Raw genomic sequence first — 21,901 nt, forward strand, 5'->3', positions numbered from 1 at the left:
CCTGGAGCTCAGAGTGGCCTGGCACCTGAAGCAGGTGACAGGGACAGCCTGGCCCCTGCTACGGTCACAGCCAGGACATACTCGTGCTGTGGCTGCTTGGCACAGTCCACCTCCGAGAAGCTCGCAGCCTCCAGACCGGCTACGTGGGTGCCTGAACCCCAGACCTCGGTTTGCTCAAGAGTCGGGGCCCTTGGAGTTGAGCAGAGGCTGGCAGGGGCCGAGTGGATCCCCACCCTCCCTGGTGGGCGGCACCACTCGCCACTGCTGTACCTGGACCGCAGAGAGATGGGTCACCCCGGGAAGGCGGGGCAGATGGCACCTGGCTGAGGTTGGGGCCTGGGGATGGGGTCACCTCCTGGCCGGGCTGCTCACCCGATGGGACGCTGCAGGCCCTTCAGCCCCCAGCATAACCATGTCCTGGTAGGATCTCCCTGAAGCCCCTTGCTCAGCCTTCCCCGGTTCCTGTCTTGGGAGGAGGGCGTGCACGGGCGCCTGGCCAGCTTCCCCGAGAGCAGGGGGTGTGAGGAGCGTCTGCCCAGCCCGGCTCCGTGCCGAGTCGGGGTCACTGTGACCCAAGGACACAGCTTGCTCTGCGCCTATGGCACCTGGTCACCGGCCCCCCCTTTGCTGGCTGCTGCTGGGGTAGAGGATGGTGAGAGACCCCTGCCCTTGGGAGGGCTTTCTCAACAGACTGACCCTGAGTCAGGGGCGTTCCAGGCTGTAGGGGGCTGTCGTCCGGCTCAGTGATCCCAGCAGCCTCTGCCCTGCTCTGGTCTCTGCTTCCCCTCCGCACCCACGGCTGTCCCGCACGTTGGGCCCCGCAGTGGGGACGGTCCAGCTCCTGCTCTGCCCCGGTGCTGCTGCAGGTGGGAGTCAGGGTCCGAGTGAGTGAAACGCCTGTAGCCTCCGAGGACGCTCGTTGGCCCCAAAGCCAGACTCGCCCAGAAGGAGCACCCAGGTGGCCCCTTGGGAAGAGGCATGAATACGCTGAGCAGAAAAAGACAAAGAGCCAGGGAGGGGTGGACACCATTTCGTAGCCATGAGTGTCCGGTGTTCACCCCGCACGTCCAGGCGGTGTTTTAATAATAGTAACGCGGGCTGCACATGGCGGCAGCTGGCTTTCAACAAAGACGCGGACGGGATCGGCGGGGACACGTGTGTTGCCGCTGCCCGTGTTATGCTACCCCCCCACCCCCGCCTCTGCCTCAGCTGGCTACTTACAGTGTCCTGGTCACCAGCAACGGAGGACAGAGGGGACAGAATAGAGAAGCACCTCGGAGTCCCCAGGGTCAGGAGTAGAGGGGTTGAAGACCCCAGGAGACAATTTCAGAAAAAGTAACCTTAGAGGTGACCCCAGTCCCCTGTGCTTCTCCATCAGTCCCACTCCTGGCACCCCTACTCACCCCCACCAGGAACCCCAATTCACCCCTCCCCACCGGCTCCCCTAGTCACCCCCTACCTGCACCCCTCACCGATGCCCCATTCACCCCCCACCCAGCACCCCCATTCACCTCCCTCCTCATACCCCCCACTGGTCACTCCCATTCACCCCCGACTGGGCACCCCCATTCCCCCCACCTGGCATCCCCATTCATCCCCTCCTCTTACCTCCCCACCAGGCACCCCCATTCACCCCCCACCCAGCACCCCCATTCACTTCCCTCCTCATACCCCTCACAGGTCACCCCCATTCACCCCCCAGTGGGCACCCCCATTTCCCCACCTGGCAACCCCATTCATCCCCCTCCTCGTACCCCCACCGGGCACCCCCATTCACCTCCTACCCTCACCCCCATTCACCCCCCACCCAGCATCCCCATTCACCTCCCTCCTCGTACCCCCCCACTGGTCACTCCCATTCACCCCCCACTGGGCACCCCTATCCCCCCCACCTGGCACCCCCATTCATCCCCTCCTTGTACCCCCCCACCGGGCACCCCCATTCACCTCCTACCCTCACCCCCATTCACCTCCCTCCTCGTACCCCCCCACTGGTTACTCCCATTCACTCCCCACTGGGCACCCCTATCCCCCCCACCTGGCACCCCCATTCATCCCCCTCCTCATACCCCTCCACCGGGCACCCCCATTCACCTCCTACCCTCACCCCCATTCACCTCCCTCCTCGTACCCCCCCACTGGTCACTCCCATTCACCCCCCACTGGGCACCCCTATCCCCCCCACCTGGCACCCCCATTCATCCCCCTCCTCATACCCCTCCACCGGGCACCCCCATTCACCTCCTACCCTCACCCCCATTCACCTCCCTCCTCGTACCCCCCCACTGGTCACTCCCACTCACCCCCACTGGGCACCCCTATCCCCCCCACCTGGCACCCCCATTCATCCCCCTCCTCGTACCCCCCCACCGGGCACCCCCATTCACCTCCTACCCTCACCCCCATTCACCCCCCACCCAGCACCCCCATTCACCTCCCTCATTGTACCCCCTACTGGTCACTCCCATTCACCCCCCCGCTGGGTACCCCCATCCCCCCGACCTGGCACACCCCCGTTCATCCCCCTCCTCATACCCCCCACTGGGCACCCCTATTCACCCCCCACCCAGCACCCCCATTCACCTCCCTCCTCGTACCTCCCACTGGTCACTCTCATTCACCCCCCACTGAGCATCCCCATTCCCCCCACCTGGCATCCCCATTCATCCCGCTCCTCTTACCCCCCCCACCAGACACCCCCATTCACCCCCCACCCAGCACCCCCATTCATCTCCCTCCTCATACATCCCACTGGTCACTCCCATTCACCCCCCACTGGGCACACCCGTTCCCCCCACCTGGCACCCCCATTCATCCCCTTCCTCATACCCCCCACCAGGCACCCCCATTCACCTACCCACACTGCACCTGGCACCCCCATTTGCCCCCCCACCTCATTATTTCAGTCTGGGCACCTCTGAAAGCGCTGCCCCTGACTGCACACGTGTCTGCTTTGGGTGCAGAATCTGACCAACGAGGAGCAAGTGGTCGTCATACAAGCTAGGACGGTCCTGACCTTGGCCGAAAAGGTAACCATAGCACCCGTGTGGATGCTCTTGGGACAGGGCTGGGCCCCGCAGGCCTCTCTCTCTGTGCTCAGAGCTCAGAGAGGATGCTGTCCTTGGAGGAGGGGCTTCTGGGCTGGGGGTGGGGAGGCCGTTAACCCCGTCCACCTTGGGAGGTCTGGCAACACGCCGGTCAGCGCCCACCACACGTGCGTGCACATCACACATCCGCCAGACTTTGAGTCAAGGCCGACTCTGCCTCAGTTTCCTCCCCAAGGACCAGGCAGTGTCGTGGGTCTGTGTACCATTTGCTTTCTGTTCACCCCACCGGGACCCTCCCCTGGGTGCTGCCCGGCCCACCTGGGCCCCCACCCCCCAGCCAGAGGCTGCCTGGCGGGCCGGCCGTCAGCACCCACTCCCGGGGCCTCCGGCAGGGAGGGGAGAGGGAGTCCCGGCAAGTCGGGCTCCAGGGGGCATGGGACTGGGGGAGAACGTCCTCCGGCTGAGCTCTCGGGTGTATCTTCCCGCCGAACCCCTGCCAACGACCCTCCCCTCCCCTCCCTGGAGAAGTGGGGCACAGACTTCCTGGAGGCGAAGTGGGGGTGTCTGGACGCTGGGCACGCGGAGCGCACGGTGCCAACCCGACCCCCGCTCCTAGGCCGCCTGTGGAGCCTGGGGGGAGGTGGGATGGCTTTGGTGCCCGCGTGGCCACCGGAAAGGTCACCGCCACCTGCTCTTTCGGTTTGTGTCCAGTGGCTCCAGCAGATCGAAGAGACGGAGTCAGCCCTGCACCGAAAAATGGTTGACCTGGAGAGCGAGAAGGTTGGTGGGCGTCTTGCCTCGTGTCCGCAGCACGATATCGCCAGGTGGGTGCCCGAGGCCGAGACACGGGTCCTCTTGTGTTTCAGGAGCTGTTCAGTAAGCAGAAGGGTTACCTTGATGAGGAGCTGGATTACAGGAAGCAGTCCTTGGACCAGGCTCACAGGGTAAGAGCCATTTGGCAGGGCAGGTGCAGATCTGGGGAGAAACGGGGGGAGTTGCTCACACGTCGGGTGCCTGGGGCCAGGGTGACCACCGTGGGGTCACTCTCTGCACGTCTCCCTGTCAGCGAGGTCCGAGATGCCCTACTGCCCCGTCAGCACTTTGCCCTGTGAAGGCAGAACCCAAATGGATATTTAAAATGAGTCGAAAAAGTAGGATTCACGACAAGTGACGCTGCTACGAGTTAACTGAACACAGTTGCATGTGAGGAACCTCATTCTCTGGGGATTCCGGCTTGTGTGCCCCCGCTCCGAGTGTGCGTGTGCCCCGCTCCGAGAAGTGTGCGTGTGCCCCCGCTCCGAGTGTGCGTGTGCCCCTGCTGCGAGAAGTGTGCGTGTGCCCCTGATGCGAGAAGTGTGCGTGTGCACCTGCTGTGAGAAGTGTGCGTGTGCCCCTGCTCCGAGAAGTGTGCGTGTGCCCCTGCTCCGAGAAGTGTGCGTGCGCCCCTGCTGCGAGAAGTGTGCGCGTGCCCCTGCTCTGAGTGTGCGTGTGCCCCTGCTCCAGGAAGTGTGCGTGTGCCCCTGCTCCGAGAAGTGTGCATGTGCCCCTGCTCTGAGAAGTGTGCGTGCGCCCCTGCTGCGAGAAGTGTGCGCGTGCCCCTGCTCTGACTGTGCATGTGCCCCTGCTCCAGGAAGTGTGCGTGTGCCCCTGGTCTGAGAAGTGTGCGTGTGTGCCTGCTCCAGGAAGTGTGCGTGTGCCCCGGCTGCGAGAGGTGTGCGTGTGCCCCCGCTCCAGGAAGTGTGCGTGTGCCCCGGCTGCGAGAAGTGTGCGTGTGCCCTGCTCTGAGAAGTGTGCGTGTGCCCCTGCTCTGAGAAGTGTGCGTGTGCCCCTGCTGCGAGAAGTGTGCGTGTGCCCCTATTCCAGGAAGTGTGCGTGTGCCCCTGCTTTGAGAAGTGTGCGTGTGCCCCTGCTTTGAGAAGTGTGCTTGTGCCCCTGCTGCGAGAAGTGTGCGTGTGCCCCTGCTGCGAGAAGTGTGCGTGTGCCCCACTCCGAGAAGTGTGCGTGTGCCCCTGCTGCGAGAAGTGTGCGTGTGCCCCTGCTCCGAGAAGTGTGCGTGTGCCCCTGCTCTGAGAAGTGTGCGTGTGCCCCCGCTCCGAGAAGTGTGCGTGTGCCCCTGCTCTGAGTGTGCGTGTGCCCCTGCTCCAAGAAGTGTGCGTGTGCCCCTGCTGCGAGAAGTGTGCGTGTGCCCCTGCTGCGAGAAGTGTGCGTGTGCCCCTCCTGCGAGAAGTGTGCGTGTGCCCCCGCTCTGAGAAGTGTGCGTGTGCCCCTGCTCCAGGAAGTGTGCGTGTGCCCCTGCTCCGAGAAGTGTGCGTGTGCCCCTGCTGCAAGAAGTGTGCGTGTGCCCCTGCTCTGAGTGTGTGTGTGCCCCCACTGCGAGAAGTGTGCGTGTGCCCCCGCTGCGAGAAGTGTGCGTGTGCCCCCGCTGCGAGAAGTGTGCGCGTGCCCCTGCTCCGAGTGTGCGTGTGCCCCCGCTGCGAGAAGTGTGCGTGTGCCCCTGCTCTGAGAAGTGTGCGTGTGCCCCTGCTCCGAGAAGTGTGCGTGTGCCCCGCTCCGAGAAGTGTGTGTGTGCTCCTGCTCCGAGAAGTGTGTGTGTGCACCTGCTGCAAGAGGTGTGCATGTGCCCCCGCTCCGAGAAGTGTGCGTGTGCCCCTGCTCCGAGAAGTGTGCGTGTGCCCCTGCTGTGAGAAGTGTGCGTGTGCCCCTGCTCTGAGTGTGCGTGTGCCCCTGCTCCGAGAAGTGTGCGTGTGCCCCGCTCCGAGAAGTGTGTGTGTGCTCCTGCTCCGAGAAGTCTGCGTGTGCACCTGCTGCAAGAGGTGTGCATGTGCCCCCGCTCCGAGAAGTGTGCGTGTGCCCCTGCTGTGAGAAGTGTGCGTGTGCCCCTGCTCTGAGTGTGCGTGTGCCCCTGCTCCGAGAAGTGTGCGTGTGCCCCTGCTCTGAGAAGTGTGCGTGTGCCCCTGCTGCGAGAAGTGTGCGTGTGCCCCTCCTGCGAGAAGTGTGCCTGTGCCCCTCCTGCGAGAAGTGTGCGTGTGCCCCTCCTGCGAGAAGTGTGCGTGTGCCCCTGCTCCGAGTGTGCGTGTGCCCCCGCTGCGAGATGTGTGCGTGTGCCCCTGCTCTGAGAAGTGTGCGTGTGCCCCTGCTCCCTCCGAGAAGTGTGCGTGTGCCCCTGCTGCGAGAAGTGTGCGTGTGCCCCTGCTCTGAGAAGTGTGCGTGTGCCCCTGCTGCGAGAAGTGTGCGTGTGCCCCTGCTCTGAGAAGTGTGCGTGTGCCCCTGCTGCGAGAAGTGTGCGTGTGCCCCTCCTGCGAGAAGTGTGCGTGTGCCCCTCCTGCGAGAAGTGTGCGTGTGCCCCTGCTCCGAGTGTGCGTGTGCCCCCGCTGCGAGATGTGTGCGTGTGCCCCTGCTCTGAGAAGTGTGCGTGTGCCCCTGCTCCCTCCGAGAAGTGTGCGTGTGCCCCTGCTGCGAGAAGTGTGCGTGTGCCCCTGCTCTGAGAAGTGTGCGTGTGCCCCTGCTGCGAGAAGTGTGCGTGTGCCCCTGCTCTGAGAAGTGTGCGTGTGCCCCTGCTGCGAGAAGTGTGCGTGTGCCCCTCCTGCGAGAAGTGTGCGTGTGCCCCTCCTGCGAGAAGTGTGCGTGTGCCCCTGCTCCGAGTGTGCGTGTGCCCCCGCTGCGAGATGTGTGCGTGTGCCCCTGCTCTGAGAAGTGTGCGTGTGCCCCGCTCTGAGAAGTGTGCGTGTGCCCCGCTCTGAGAAGTGTGCGTGTGCCCCTGCTGCGAGAAGTGTGCGTGTGCCCCTATTCCAGGAAGTGTGTGTGTGCCCCTGCTGCGAGAAGTGTGCATGTGCCCCTGCTTTGAGAAGTGTGCGTGTGCCCCGCTCCGAGAAGTGTGCGTGTGCCCCTGCTGCGAGAAGTGTGCGTGTGCCCCTGCTGCGAGAAGTGTGAGTGTGCCCCTGCTGCGAGAAGTGTGCGTGTGCCCCTATTCCAGGAAGTGTGCGTGTGCCCCTGCTTTGAGAAGTGTGCGTGTGCCCCTGCTTTGAGAAGTGTGCTTGTGCCCCTGCTGCGAGAAGTGTGCGTGTGCCCCTGCTGCGAGAAGTGTGCGTGTGCCCCACTCCGAGAAGTGTGAGTGTGCCCCTGCTGCGAGAAGTGTGCGTGTGCCCCTGCTGCGAGAAGTGTGCGTGTGCCCCGCTCTGAGAAGTGTGCGTGTGCCCCTGCTGCGAGAAGTGTGCGTGTGCCCCTATTCCAGGAAGTGTGCGTGTGCCCCTGCTGCGAGAAGTGTGCGTGTGCCCCTGCTGCGAGTAGTGTGCGTGTGCCCCGCTCCGAGAAGTGTGCGTGTGCCCCTGCTGCGAGAAGTGTGCATGTGCCCCTGCTTTGAGAAGTGTGCGTGTGCCCCTGCTGCGAGAAGTGTGCGTGTGCCCCCGCTGCGAGAAGTGTGCGTGTGCCCCTGCTCCGAGAAGTGTGCGTGTGCCCCCGCTCCGAGAAGTGTGCGTGTGCCCCCGCTGCGAGAAGTGTGCGTTTCCCTGCCTTTGCGCGTCGGCTGGCCCCGTGGAAGCAGGCGTCCCTGCTCGTGCGCCTGGAGGGTGTCCGCTTTGCGGGTGGCACCGAGACCGGGGAGTGCCTGCAGACGCCGCTCCGTCACCGGGACTCAGTCCTCGCTGACTCGGGTTTGAGAACCGGGATTCTCACGTGAGCCTCAGGCTGCCTTTGTTTCAAGGGGGTGAATCCGAATCAGGGACGGTCTGGCTGCTCCTCAGAGGCGCACTGCGGGGCGTCCCGGAGGTGGGAGGCTCCTCGGGCGCGAGCGTGTCCTTGGTGGCATCTGTTACCCACCCCTCAGGTCAGTGTCACCTTCAGCGGCGCTTCCAGACTGCGTGCGCCTTTCTCTCCCCTGGGCCGGCCGTCCCTCAGGCCAGTGCATGTCATGGACCCTGTTCAGGGCGAGCTGCCCGGTGGCCCGGGAGAGGTGGCCCGAGCATTGCTGAGGGGCCCGGAAGCGACCCTGCCGCTAGCAGACGCCTGAGGCCAGAGGCGTCCGTGCGCGGTAACCGGAGGCATTAGTTCCCGCCCCCTGGGTTGTGAGGACAGCGAGGTAATTGTGTGCGGAGCAGGCGTCGCCCAGCTTGGAATCTGGCAGCGTGATGTTTCTGTTCCCCCATCAGGGTCCCTCGAGGCAGGGCAGAGGCTCTGCTGGGTGCCGATGGTGGTGACAGTGGCCCACTCACCAGACAGTCGCTGCGGGAGCAGCCGCGGAGGAGGTGGCGGAGGGAGGTGGCCTCAGAGAGCCGAGCTGGCGCTGATGGACCGTCCCAGAAATATGTGCCAGGGTCCATGTTTCCAGTCCACGGTGCCGGGTGGGAAGCATGCTCACAGTATATGGGGGGCAGCTGGACAGCTCCGAGCCCCCCGCCGCCGATGCTCCCTGTGCTCTGGTCCTGCATCCCAGACACGTGCAGGGAGGGGACAGCTCAGCCCCAGGCCCCGGGCATTCCTCAGGATACAGCTCAGGAATAGGAATTGATTATATGTGACATCAGTGCAGAGAACATAGGCCGGTGAACGTGATGTCAGAGAGTGGGCTGCATATCACACACACACACACACACACACACACACACACACGCACCTGCACCTCAGAGGGTCGGGGAGCAGGGTGGCCTCTTCAGCCGCAGGGCTGTGTGATGTGATTGGGGCTGGGGGGCCGTCCCCGGGGGAAGACCATTGCGGGGACACCCCTCCCCCGTGATGCCCCCTTCCTCCAGTTCCAATAGGAAGGACACACGTTTGCTGTCTCTTGTTTTCTTCACCTGCCATTCACGCCTGCACTTCCTGCTGGACGGTTAGTTCTTTCTGCCATTCACGAAGCCCTGTTATGGAGGGCGGCACAGACCGGTGCCGGGGTGCCCTGTGGGTACCTGTCCGGGGTTTACACCCTCCCTGCTCTGTCTGTGGACACAGGGCCACGGCTGGGGTTTCGAAAGGGTAAAGACGGTCCGTGCCGTGTGATGACCGCCCTGGGGAAGCTGCACGGACCAGGCTGTTCCTGCGGGAGGCTTGGGAGAGGCCGAGGGCCCAGGGGCAGTTTCCAGGTGGCCCATGGCTCAGGCTCACATAGAGACAGAAAGTCACCACACATCTCTTGCCACCAGCTTTGTGCCAGGCCATTGTGATGCTAATTCTAAGCCCCACACTCAGCTGCATTTATTTATTTTTTAAATGCTTGGCTTATCTTACCTGCCTAAGCTCTTTTGCTCTAAGAAGTGGTGGTTGATGGGGACTCTTGAGCTGCTTGTGACAGCTGGGGAGAGTTTATTCTGTGGTTGTCAAAAGCAATAAAATGTGAGGTCCAAAGGTTTTATTTATTTATTTATTTTCATTTCCTAAAACGTCCACTAAGCCGAAAGGACTTTTCAAAATCATTTTGCCTGAAGAAATAGAACCCTTCATTTCTGAAGATGTTATGGCTTTGATAGGAAGAGGGGTTTCTGTAGTTGAAGAACTTGGTTTTTTCAAAGATTGTACCAGGAAAGTTTCCCGAGGAAAGAGCTTTGAGAGTACTCCAGATCAAATTGGTAAATCCTTAGGAATTTATAACAAGGTATGCATTTTGGCTGCTGAGTTACAGCAAAGAGATCATTTTGCATTGGTTCGTGGTTTCTGGGCATTGCATTGGACTTCTGGGAGGTGGCAGAGGGGTGAGCCCCACACCCCACGCGGCTCTCTCCTCGTCTTGTGTCCCCGCCCACGGCCGCTTCCCGGCCCACTCCGCCTGGCCCCAGCCCGGCTCTCTCAGCCCTGGCCTGGGCGTCCGGGGCCTGGCTCCACTTGGCCTGTCAGCCTCTCTGCTTCTCTTGGGTGCTCTCACGGGTGGGGAGCCTATGGGATTATGGGTCCTTCCCCTGAAGTCTGCGGTGAGCGCTGTGGCCCCTAACTGTGAATAGCACACGTTTGGGGACCGTGGTCCCCCACGGAGGGGTAGGGTGGCTTACGTGCTTGGAGACCAGGGGCGTGAGGGGCTCTCTATCCAAGCCCTCACAGGCAGGGTGAAGACTAGACTCGGGAGCAAGTGCCCTGCAGGGTCCGGACCCCAGCTGTCCCCATGGGACCCTGTGCAAGTTGTGTGTCCCCACTTGTCTCACGACCTGGGGCTACTAAGGGCTGCAGCCTCGCGGAAGGCGTGGGCACCGGATGGCTCTGCAGAGGTGGCGTCTTCAACCAGGTCCAGCAGTATGTACTGGGCACCACGGGTGCAGGCAGTTTGGGGATTTATCATCTTGAGACTGGAGGTGATGCAGCCGGGAGGTGGGGACCGCGGCACACAGGGCCTCGAGGCTGAGTGGCGGTGAGGCCTTGTCTGAGGCAGCAGGGAGCAGCTGAGAGAAAGGGGGATTCTCCCAGGGCTCAGGGGGCCAGAGTCTGAGAGCCCGGTGTCACAGGGCCATGCTCCCTCCGAGGCTCCAGGGGAGGGTCCTTCCTGCCTCCTCCAGCTGCTGGGGGCTTCAGCGGTTCCCCCAGCCTCTGCCTCTGTCTTCACGTGGCTTCTCCCCCATGTCTTCTGTGACTGCCTCCCAACTCCTCTCTCCTCACAAGGACACGATCCATTGGATGCCCGCCCCACCCCCCCAATCCAGCATGACCTCATCCTAACTTGATTACGGCTGCCGAGACTCTGTTTCCAAATAAGGCCACACTCACGGGGTTTGGGGATCAGGACTTGAGCGTGTCTTCTTGGGGACACGACTGACCCACCACAGGTGTCATTGAGGACCACAGAGTGGCCTGGCCTCAGAGAGAAGCTGGAAGTCAGGGACTTACTGTCGATTTTGTCCTTACATCAGACAAACACCTGTGAGCACTGCCCCTCTTCCTTCACTGGGGCTCATAAGCCCAGGGTTTGATGAAGGCCATGAGCGAGGGAAGAGGTCTACCTCTGTCATGCTTTCCCCCGACTCCCTAGGGGCTGTCATCCTACTCTGGTCTCAGATATCTGCTCACCTGTGTTCCCTATGTTAGCATGACATAAGAATTCTGCCACTGAAGTCTCAGTGCACGTGTGAGCAGTAATTTAGAGGTGAATGCCCCTGGACGAATTACTCCTGGATTGTGTTTCCACTCTACAGAAGGTCATTGAAGCCAGTCCAGGGGAAATAGTCCCCTCCGTGGGTGCTCTGGGGACGTTGTAACGCCAGGGGTCACGGGATTCCCTGGCCCCCGTCAGGCCCAGGCAGCCCTTTGAGAAGAAGGCAAGACTAATGTCTGCCCTTCCGCCACCAGCACATCCTGGAGCTGGAAGCCATGCTATACGACGCCTTGCAGCAGGAGGCCGGGGCCAAAGTGGCCGAGATTCTGTCGCAGGAGGAGCGCGAGAAGCTCAAGGTGGCCGTGGAGCAGTGGAAGCGTCAGGTCATGAGCGAGCTGCGCGAGCGTGATGCCCAGATCCTGCGGGAGCGCATGGAGTTGCTGCAGCTGGCACAGCAGGTGCGCCTGCAGGTGGGGGTGGGGTGCCCGAAGAAGGGGGCTGCGCGCTTCTTTCCCGAAGTCCCATGGCCACGCCCTCCCGCGGCGTGTTCTCCAATAGCCTCATCTCCAACGGCCACGCCCTCCACGGTGTGCTGTCCAATAGCCACAACTCCAGCAGCCACGCCCCCCAGGGCCATACCCTCACCCCAGTGGCCGCATCACCAATGGCCGCGCCCTCCCATGGCCATACCTCCTACAGTGTGCCTTCCAATAGCCACGTCTCCGACGGCCACGCCTCCACGGTGTGCTGTCCAATAGCCAAGTCTCCAACGGCCACGCCCCCCCATGACCACACACCCCCACCCCAATGGCCACATCTCCAAAGGCCATCCCCTTCCATGGCCATGCCCTCCCATGGCCAGGCACTTCACCAGGTGCTATCCAATAGCCACATCTCCAATGGCCACGCCCTCCCATGGCCACCCCCCCACCCCAATGGCCGCATCGCCAACGGCCACGCCCTCCCCATGGCCACCCCCCCCCCCCCCACCCCAATGGCCACATCTCCAACGGCCACGCCCTCCCATGGCCCCCCACCCCACCCCAATGGCCACATCGCCAACGGCCACGCCTTCCCACGGTAGGCCCTTGTGCCAGACTCCCTGTCCCCTCTGATCAGCCACCTGGGTTGTACCATCTGCTCCTGAGGGTAGCACATCCCTCTCTCTTGGGACCCCTGACTGTGAGGTCTCTACAATGACTCCTCCTTCGATGGTCAGGACCTGGTAAAGTTGTCTTCTGGGGAGCAGCAGCTCGTGTGTTGGGGGAAGCCCCTGGCTTCTAGCCTCGGGCACTTTGGGACCTCAAACCGATCCGTAGGTCCATTTCTAACAGAAGGTGCAGGGCCCTGACACTCTGGGCAGCCTTGGTGTTACGGACGTGCCTCTGCTCCCCTGTGTGCGCCCTTGGGGCCTGGAAGGGGGGCTTTACGGGTGGGTTCTGTGTTCAAAGGCTCAACCTGTGAAGTCAGATAAATTAGTAAACCACGGTTTCCCGTGAATGTTGGTGGGTGACGTCTGACCAGAGGATCGTCAGCTACCAGAACAGTCTCTGCCAGATTCAGGGTGGTCAGTGTGGCCATTACCTGTGGACCCCTCTTGCCCATCCGACAGGCTGTAGCCAGAGTTAAGCTGCTTGCAGGGTCCAGACACGGCATCCGGTTCCAGGGTGGACACACAAATTTGCATCCAGTCGGCCTGGTATACCACAGCGAAGACTGGGGCTTCGAGTACCGTGTCACCTTGTCGAGGAGACTCCTCCCTGGGACTGGCTTTGTGGCCTTGGTGCTGTTGTAGGGGCATCTGGGAAGGGCGTGAATCAATTCCTTGGGTTTCTAGCTAACGTTATGGTTTACGATCTGAAATCGTAGGGGGCGGGAAGACGTCACTCTTGTTGGAGCAGAGCCACCGACTAAGAATGGCTGTGTCCAAAAGGGAAACCGAGGGGAGCGAGGCTACTCCTCTGCTCAGACACGGCCTCCAGCATTCCACGGACACAGGACAGACAGGCTCCTGGCCCCTCGCAGTAAATGAGTGCAAACCTCGAAAGGGTTTTTTCCAAGTACTTGGTTCCCCAAATACATGCTCTGATTACTGAAGATTTTCTCTTCTTAACATTGCAGAGGATTAAAGAGTTAGAAGAGAGGATAGAAGGTCAGAAGAGGCAGATCAAGGAACTGGAGGAAAAGGTAAGACAGATGCACGTTCGGGGGCTTGTTCTGTTCACTGGGAACACAGACGGCTGACACGTGTCGTTAGCGTGCGCTCCAGGGGCTGAGGCGCGGTTGGTCAGAAAGAGGCTCCAGGGCAGAGCTGGGAGCCCCGGCTCTGGGAACGCCCCCTCTGCAGTGACCCAGCCATGCCACCTGGGAGGGGCCGTGTCGCTCACGGACTCCGTGTCCCCAGCCGTAGCAGTGGGAGCTGAGCCAGTGACCTAGGGTCCTTGTGGTGCTGGTGGCTGTGTGGAGTACGTGATGCCTCCACGTTTCCCAAGCGGTTGGTCTAAAACTCAAGTTCCTGCAGGACTGGATTTTCTCTCGGAAGCAGGCCATCTGTCCAGTCCCAGTCTCTTGTTTCCGGTCCTTCATGTCCTTGCTTCCAGGCTTAGGAACCTGAGGTCCCGGTGTGCAGTTGGTTTGGGGCCACGCAGCTTGGGGCCCCAGGGCGGACGGTCTGGCTCTTTTCCTGGACCCCCAGCCCTGCCAGGCGTGAGGTCACAGGCACTGTGTCCACTCTTGGTGACAGCCTGACTTGGCGGTCCCCAAATCAAGGTGTCTGGAGCGTGCCTGGAGAGAGCCCTGCCTCTTCCTGTGGCATCGCTTACTTTGGCGTTGTTCTTTTCCTGTGATATAGGGATGTGTTAGCATCTCCGGGGTCACACTGATGTTCGGTTCTTGCAGTCGGTCCCGCCTGTGGGGTAGGTCTCCCTAAAATGGCCAGCTCCCCACTGAGCGCTCAGTGAGGTGGCTGGTGGGTCCACCTCCCTGCCTTGTCCTTTCCGGGAAAGCAGGAGGTGGGCGCTCACACGGGAGCCCCATGGGCTGCACGTCCTCAGCCTCTGCCAGAGGAGGAGCCCGCAGAGGCCCCGTGACGGAGGGAGGGTGTGGCCCCTCCCAGTGACAGCCCACCCCCCGGCCCCCCCCCCACCTCAGTGACAACGCCTGCCCCTTCCTTGGACACTTTACTGCCATCTGCCCAGTGGTCGTCACGGTAACCGTGCGACCCTGCCGTGCCGGTGCCCCTGGACCGTGCAGGGTGGATGGCAGAGAGGTGCCCTGCAAACAGGGTTTGCTGCCACGTGGACGCTGACACTTGGGGAAGCTTCCAGCAGACCCCGGGGGCGCAGGGGCGCTGTGCTCAGGGCTCCAGCCTCACGGCGCGTGCAGCCTCTCCTCCAGAGTAAACGTCGGTCTTCCCTTGCGTCTTAATGTGGGAGTGTTTGTCTGCATTAACTACTGGGGTGTTAAACACTGGGTGTGAATTCCTCTCGTGTGGTTCCAGAGGCTCTGGACCCTCCGCCAGACCTTCTCTTGTGTCTGCATTGGCTGTCCACCCACCCCCGCCCCAGTGAGGCCCCAGTGTGACATCGGTCCGGGTTGCTGGCCCTTTACCGTTACAGTGGGACTGAGACCAGAGTCTTATCGGGGCGCTGGGTTTGCCTGGCCCTTGGAGGGGCTCCACAAGACCCCCTCCTCGTGGTCAGCCAGTGAGGGGCCCACCGTCGGCCCCAAGGAGGAGGAAGAGCCGGGGGGATGGGTGAAGGCGCTCGTGTGGGGCGCGTGGGGACACACTGTCCCTGTGGACCCAGGACGTCCTCACGGCCCCTCCCAGCGCCAGCTGCGCACGCAGGACAGCAGCGGGGTCTGCTCCTGTGCCCGGCGGACGGCGCGTCTTGTTCTGTCTGTGATCTCTGTGATCGCCGTCCTTTCTCGCCAGATGTCTACAAACTCTTTTTCTCTCTCTTTCCCTCCGTCTCTGCCCTCCCCCGTTCCTTTTCAGTTTCTATTTTTGTTCTTATTTTTCTCCTTAGCTTTCATTCTGTGGTCATAGCTCGCCTGGGCCCCCTGACGTGGTGAGTATGGCTCCGGCTGGTCGTGGTGTGCGAGGGTCCCGCCTGCTCCCCGGGGACCGGCAGGGCCCGGCCCTCCAGCTGCCTCCAAGGGTCGTTTCGCAGCCACCCGGCCGCCTTGAGAGCCCGGGCCGGGACTCAGGCTCTGGCGACGTCAGAGGGCTCGAGGGCACTGCGTGTCCTGAGCAGGAGGGAGAGTGAGGACCCCTCCTGGAGGGCCTCCCCCAGGAGGGGCCGCGTGCACGGCACCCCAGGTGGGCTCCTGCTCCCCGCTTCTGGCGTTGGCAGGAAGCAGTGCTGGGGAGCACGGTTGTCTCGTGTTTCTTGTCCTTTTCCCGTGGTACGGAGCACGAGATTGGGTTACACTGGACACTCGGCCACAAGTGCCCGGGATTCCGTGACATGAGGGTCTCATCCACGGACGTGAACGCAGTCATGCTCAGCTGTGGTGTTACCGTGGCGTTAGACCAGGCCCACATACAAGGCCTGCCCACTGCTTCCTTCCCACACAGAGGAGGACCAGAGGCAGCACTGGCCTCGCCGACCCGCTTGCCATCCCTGCCCTTCTGAGGGCATCCCCAGAGGCTCCCCCTGGGGCAGCCGCATCCTGTCCCCGTCCCCCACCCCGCCAGCCCCTTCCTGTCCAGAGGAGTCTCCCTGACGTGTGTCCTGCCCTTTCCTTGCAGCCCCCGGAGGAGCCAGACCCCTTTCCTCCAGCTGGACCAGAGAGCAGCCGGTGCCCGGGCCGCCAGACAAGACGCCCTGTCTCGTCCCCGAAGACCCGCGAGGATCTGGTCTCTGCGGACCCCGGCCCGTCGAGGAAGAGGGAGAAAGGGGCGCTCTGAGCACCTCTGAGTGGGCACCTGTCCACTCTGTGAGCCAGAATTAGAACTCGTTCTTTGACTGGGGCTCCTCTGGAAGAGGCCTGGTCTTGGCTGCTGGACCCTGGGGTCTCTCCTCGGGGCGCAGCCTCCCTATCCCGGTGACAGGGATGCACGAGTTCCCTGCTGAGCAGGTGCAGAGAGCTGCTTCTGTGCAGAAGCATCCGGCGCCCCGCGCTCCCACCTCACGGCCCCTTAATCGTGCAACACGCGTCTCAGATGAACGGATACAGGCACCCCACCACGTGACACAATGAAGCCCGCGGCCAAGAGGCGACCTTCACTCGGGGAGGCCCCAGACGGTCAAGGGGGATGTTCCGAGGACGGTTTCCCCGTGCCATCTCAGGTGGCCTAGGAGGACTCGCTTGCCGGGGTCCTGAGCACCTACTGGCTGACGCACCCCTGCCTGTCACCCGTGGGAACAGCCGTGGCTGCCGCATGCACCGTGCCATGAACCCCCGGCCTCCTAGGCCTCCCTGAGCCTCGCAGAGGAGCGTGGTGGGACCGACCAGAGGGAGACTGAGGAGCGTGGTAGTGGGAGGTGGGACACGAGAGGGCCCAGACCCACTGGAAAGGGGCCTGGCTTTCCTGGAACGCAGAACCCCAGACACTGCGGCCCTGGGCGCCCGGCGCCACCCCAGCCCGGAGGCCCCGGGCCGAGCGGGGCCGAAGCTGCGGTGCAGACCTCCGGCCTTCTCCCTCAAGGGCAGTGCCCACCGAGGGCAGCCATGCACCCGTGGTCCCGCAGATACGAGGAGGGAACCCGAAGCGCAGGTGGTGAGCAGGTAAGCGCAGCCATTTGTCCGTGGGAGGCGGTGTTCCCTGTCGCCCGTCCCTCACCGTTCGGGGCCCTCGCGGGCACTGCCGTACCTCCTTCTGCTTGGTCCCGTGTGGTCCCGGCGGAGATGTGGGTTCGGTTTGCTGGGGCCTGCCCTGCTGTGGGAGCCCTGGGTGTCTGTCCCGGCCAGTGGAGACGGGGAGGGGTCTCTCCACCACCCCTGGACCACAGGGTGCTCCCTGGGGGCGTCCCTGTGTGGGCTCCTCAGCGTCCCTCAATGTGGTGACCCCTGGGGGCTTCCTCGCCCAGACCCAGGACACTCCCCCCATGCATCCAAGTGTGTGCCACGGGGACATCCCTGAGTTCCAGGGTGGCCTCCTCTCCTGCCAGTGAAGGGCTGTCCAAATGTGCCCCGGCCCCCACAGGTCTACTGGCCAGCCCTGGCCACCCCCACCTTCCTGCTGCCAGAAGCTTAGGTAAAGGAAAGCTTCCTACTCCACCCTGCAGAGCAGTCCCCCCCCACCCCCGTCCCCCGCTTCCTGAGCCCCAGCCCCCAAGGCTCCCCTTCCCTTCAGGCAGAGTCATGCACTTGGCTGAGCTCAGGGGTCAGGACCTCACCCCTCACCTCCTCTCTCTGCCCAGCCCCCGCACCCTGCAGGCTAGGAGGCTCGTCCTCAGGGGGATCAGGCCCAGGCAGGGTGCTGCGGCTGAGCTCTCAGCCCCCAGGGGAGTTGCCTAAGTGAGGCCACTTATGTGAGGCCTGCTGAGCTGCTGGTGGAGGCTGGTGGGCCACACCCAGGGCTGCTCGGTGAACCGTCTCCCCATCGGGGCTCCCGCTCCTCGGGTGGCGGGGCTGCAGGGGGTTCCCCAGGATGTGCACTGCTGTGTAGGGAAGGGAGCAGAAGTGGAGGCAGAGGCCGGGGCTGTGGGAGGGGGAGCGTGTGAGGTCACCACCTGCTCATCCAGAAGGGGTCCAGCAGCATGGTCTTCATGTCATGGAGCACGTGTGGCACACATTCCTTTGAAGGGGCACATAATGGCACGTGTGGGACCCCGGGGTCCTCCAGGGGTGCATGGGCACGGCCTCGGGCCCAGAGGGTCACTCTCAGGCTTGTTCTGGAATGGAGCAGGAGCCTGCCTGGTCCCAGTCCTGCTCCCGGGACGCCCCGAGGGCTTACGTGAGCTCCAACCCAAGCATGCGCTTTGGGGCCTGCAGTCCCTGGGGCTCGAGCCACGGTTCACAGCTGGTGCGGAAGCCCTCAGGCTGAGCACATGGTGCTCAGGAAAGTGCTGAACACACCGCCCTTGCCTTTGACTGCTTGGCGAGGACCGTGCACGATCACAGCCTTAAAGGTCGCCCGTAGCGAGGTGACAGTGAACGTGTGTGTCACAGTGGCACACGCCCCTCTGAAAACACGCTGTCCAGGGTCCCTGGAAATGCCCCACCCACATCCTTCCCCGTAGTGTGTCCCCGGTGAGCCAGCCAGTGGCTCTGTGGCCTGCCCTACGGTGTTCGCGGCAGGGTGGATCTGCCAGGCTTTGGAAGGACGCTCGGTGCCCCCAGAGCTGCGAGCGGGTCCTACCGGTAGGGAGGGCAGACACAGCTGCCCTCAGTGACCTCCAGGGCCTGGGCGGAGCTCCGGGTGCTCACCGTGGGGCAACCTTAGCTCGGGGCTGGCCGGGGCTGGAGGCAGGGGACACACCACACGGCAGCCCCCTCGAGGGGGGCCAGACGGCCCTAAAGGTGTGCAGACACAGAGCCCGGAGAGAAGCAGGCCTCCTCCCCGCCCCGTCGCCCAGCCTCCCGGCTGCCTGGGCATCAGGGAGGGAGTTCTGGAATGCTCGTCAAAGTGGGAAAATGTATGAGACGGGCCTCGGGCTGGGCTGTCACAGCAGGCAGGAACAGTAGGTCTGACATCCTGATGTCCCGTGAGAGGTGGCCCCTGACGGCCGAGGCAGCCGGAGGGGCTGGGGCCACAGTGTCACCGTGAGTTTGCCCAGCCGAGTGACACGATGCCCACGCATCATGCATCCTGGGTGACGTTAGCCTTTATCACCGGTGGACAACACCTCCCAGGCTCTGCACCAAAGACGTGTTGTTCGTGCCCGGTGAACGCACTGGGGAGAGGCACCTGAGACCGCAAGGGTGCTGTTTCTCCGGAAGCTTCTGGGCGCGGACTTTGGCGGCGGTCAGCGGGCCTTGCCGCAGCCGTAGGATGTCGCGGTGCTGCCGCGGGCTTCCTGTGCCCCATTCCAGCTGTTCCCTTCTTTGTCCAGCGATCCGGGTCGGGACATTTATTCTGGGGGCTACAGTCCAGCGCCATCACTGCTTATCTTCCTGTCGGGTTGTCCCGGCCACTGAGCGCTCGTCCAGGCAGCTCCTGTGTCCTGTTGACGCGCCCCGTGTGCTGCTTGAGCACATGCCTTACTTTCTGCACATGCCTGTTTATTTCTGCACCTACCCACCACCTGTCTACCATCTATCATGTGTGAATGTATGTATGTATGTATGTATATGTCTGTCTTGTCCGTTTGTCCATCATCCATCCATCCATCCATCCATCATCTATCCATCATCTATCCAGCCATCCATCCGTGTGCTTATCTATCATCTGTCTGTCCGTCCATCCAGCCATCCGTCCACCTATCCATCTATCATCTGTGTATCCATCAGCCATCCATCCGTCTGCCTATGTATGTATCCATCCATCTGTTCATCTATCTGCTTATCTATCCATCTATCGTCTATCTCTCATCATCCATCCGTCCATCACTTATCTATTTATCTATCATCAATCATCTATCCCCTGTCTGTTATAAAACCATGAGTTCATAATGATACCTCCAGTTCTAGGTTAACACTTCAACGTCCATCCGGTCTCCCCCTGTCATCTGTGACTCCTTTCTTTGGCTCCGGCTGTATACACTCTATGTGCTCACTTGCTCAGCCCCAGCGCACACACGGAGTAGCGGCAGAATTGCCAACCTGTACAGCCTGTGAGAAACGGATTGACCGACGAGGGTGCCTTTGGGCACAGCTCCCTGTCTCTGTAGCTGGTACTGTCCAGACAAAATAGTGTTTTCCCACTTAACTTAGCCCTTTTCTTTCCCACCTCTTCCCCATAGGCCTGTGCCGTCCATTTGTCCACGGTTAGTTCATGTGTCGCGGCTTGGGTTCCAATTTGGGCTTCCCCACAGAGTGGTCTGTGTTTTATTTACACGCCATAAAGGTCACTGTGCTGTACAGATCTCTGGGCTTGGGCACGCACGTGTGCCCGCCACAATCCGATAGGGGACGCTGCCACCAACCCTCAAACTCCCTCTTGTGCCCTCTGCATTCACCCCCCCATCCCCACCCCCTCCACCTGTCACCCCCACCCCCGCCCCCACCCCTCGGCGTCGGGCCTAAGAAAACTGCCCGATTCAAAATCACAAGCGTTTGCTCCCGTGCTTCCTTCTAGAATCTTGTGGCTCGGTGTCTGGCATCATACCCGGGACTGGTTCCAAGTCCGTTTTCACACAGCGGGAATCGTCTGGGTCGAAGCACGAGTTTTGCCTGTGGTGTCCCACCCCCTGCTTCTCCCCCCCCCCGCTTTTGGTCAAAATCCCTCTGCTTGTCTGGTCCAAGCCCTGCCCCGCGGTCAGCCCTGTCCTGGCTGGAGTGTCCTCCCCAGCTCCGAGTCACCTCACGCCAGGAGGCGGGGACAGTGTGCTGCTAGCTGCTGTCCCCGCACTGGCCGCACCCCGCAGCCCGGTCCTCACTGGTTCCTGGGGCTGGGGGGCAGGCCTGACGTGTGTGACATTAGCTGTCAGCAGACCCGGATTTACAGCTGCCGGCGAGCAGCCTGGTGGCGGGTCCTTTGTGCGCCGTGGCGTCCCAGGTGGCCCACGAAGGGTGATGGCATCACACTGGAGAGGCTGCTTCTGTTCACAGCGAGCAGGAACCCTCGTGCGAAAATATCTGTAGTTTCTTCATTACAATTCAATGGAATTTTCTTCTTCATTCATGTGTATTGTTTTATTAATTAATTTACTTTTTATGGAGCAAAAGGTAGGCTATTTTCCCTCGCAGAAGGTTCACCCAAATGCGAGCAACTAGCTTTTCTAGTCTTTTCTTCCCAGGGGTGGAGGCTGAGTTCAGAGGATCGCTGTCCTCAGGCACCGCCTGTCCCGTCTTGGGGGCACCGAAGGGCCCTGCCTGGCACCTGCCTTGTTCCTGCAGGACCCCCACCCCCGGAGGCAGCCAGCCCTCCAGGAGGCTTCCTCGGCCTGGGCTCCCACCCCAGGTGGCGATGAGGAGGGGTCAGAGGCTGCGGTCAGACGTGTGCCTGTCTGATGGCAGGCGACAAGCCCGTGCAGCCTCCCACTCACGTGAAGCCACGGTGTTCGTGCCACGTTTGTGTGCACAGGAGCCAGCTTGGAGCCCGCTGCCGGTGCACAGAGCTGCGTTAGTCCCGACACTGGCCCCTGCCACACTCTTGCCCCTGGTCCGGGAGTGGCCCGGTAGCCATTCTGTTTGTCCTCTGACCTCTAACCGCGGACCCCCGACGCATCGCCAGCCCCTTTCCCCCGAGGTAACTGCCATCTGGGACCGGGGGCAGCGTCCCTGTGCAGAGCTTTGTGGCAGACACGTGGGTTTCTGAAAGGTATGATTTTTGTTGTTTTGTAAGTCTTTGGAAAAGGAGGCATCACGTGTGCCTTTGGACGCACTCTTTACCCTTGCTATCCTTGCGCTAAGATTCACCCCCGCTGTGTTTTGTGTGCGACTACCGGTTGGTGCTGGGACCTCTTCCTGGCACCTGACGCACTTCTGGCGGATGCTTGGGCCTTCTTTTGTGAAGCCCGTCTGTGTGCTGACGCAGGAGCTGCCTCGGGTGTCGCCGGGCCATCGGAACGCAGCTCAGCCTCGGGAGGCACGCGGGACTCTCCTCCGGTCACGGCGTTCAGAGCACACTATTTGGCTCTTCGCTTAGAATTCTGTGTTTACCTTACGGCCTAAGGTGTTCTCTGACTTCACTAGATTTGCTCACAGCCTCAGGCAGAAATTGAATAGCTGGCTTGAAGCCAACGGTGTCCCCTCCCCCTTTTTATCGCTCTGTCGCCTCCTCCATTCTTTCCAGCCAGCG

The 21,901-nt window shown here is 62.1% G+C and overlaps 1 protein-coding gene across 25 annotated transcripts in view; it reads left to right on the plus strand.

The window, feature by feature from the left end:
- JAKMIP3 (Janus kinase and microtubule interacting protein 3) overlaps nucleotides 1-21,901 on the plus strand; it is a 115,412-nt gene that overhangs the window by 84,674 nt on the left and 8,837 nt on the right. For 12 of the 25 annotated variants that reach the window (XM_053910057.1, XM_053910058.1, XM_053910061.1 and 9 more), the window contains 7 exons: nucleotides 2,964-3,029; nucleotides 3,759-3,827; nucleotides 3,914-3,991; nucleotides 11,304-11,507; nucleotides 13,171-13,236; nucleotides 15,078-15,119; nucleotides 15,803-16,782. In XM_053910057.1, coding sequence (XP_053766032.1) covers nucleotides 2,964-3,029; nucleotides 3,759-3,827; nucleotides 3,914-3,991; nucleotides 11,304-11,507; nucleotides 13,171-13,236; nucleotides 15,078-15,119; nucleotides 15,803-15,961 — 684 coding nt within the window. In that variant the 3' untranslated portion in view covers nucleotides 15,962-16,782. Of the gene's footprint in view, nucleotides 1-2,963; nucleotides 3,030-3,758; nucleotides 3,828-3,913; nucleotides 3,992-11,303; nucleotides 11,508-13,170; nucleotides 13,237-15,046; nucleotides 15,120-15,802; nucleotides 16,783-21,901 lie in introns of those variants that run through there. The other 13 variants (XM_053910066.1, XM_053910069.1, XM_053910068.1 and 10 more) reach the window with 3 other exon arrangements.

This window comes from Panthera pardus, unplaced genomic scaffold (assembly GCF_024362965.1).
Source record: "Panthera pardus isolate Hobbes unplaced genomic scaffold, ASM2436296v1 HiC_scaffold_22, whole genome shotgun sequence".
Classification (NCBI taxonomy): Eukaryota; Metazoa; Chordata; class Mammalia; order Carnivora; family Felidae; genus Panthera; species Panthera pardus.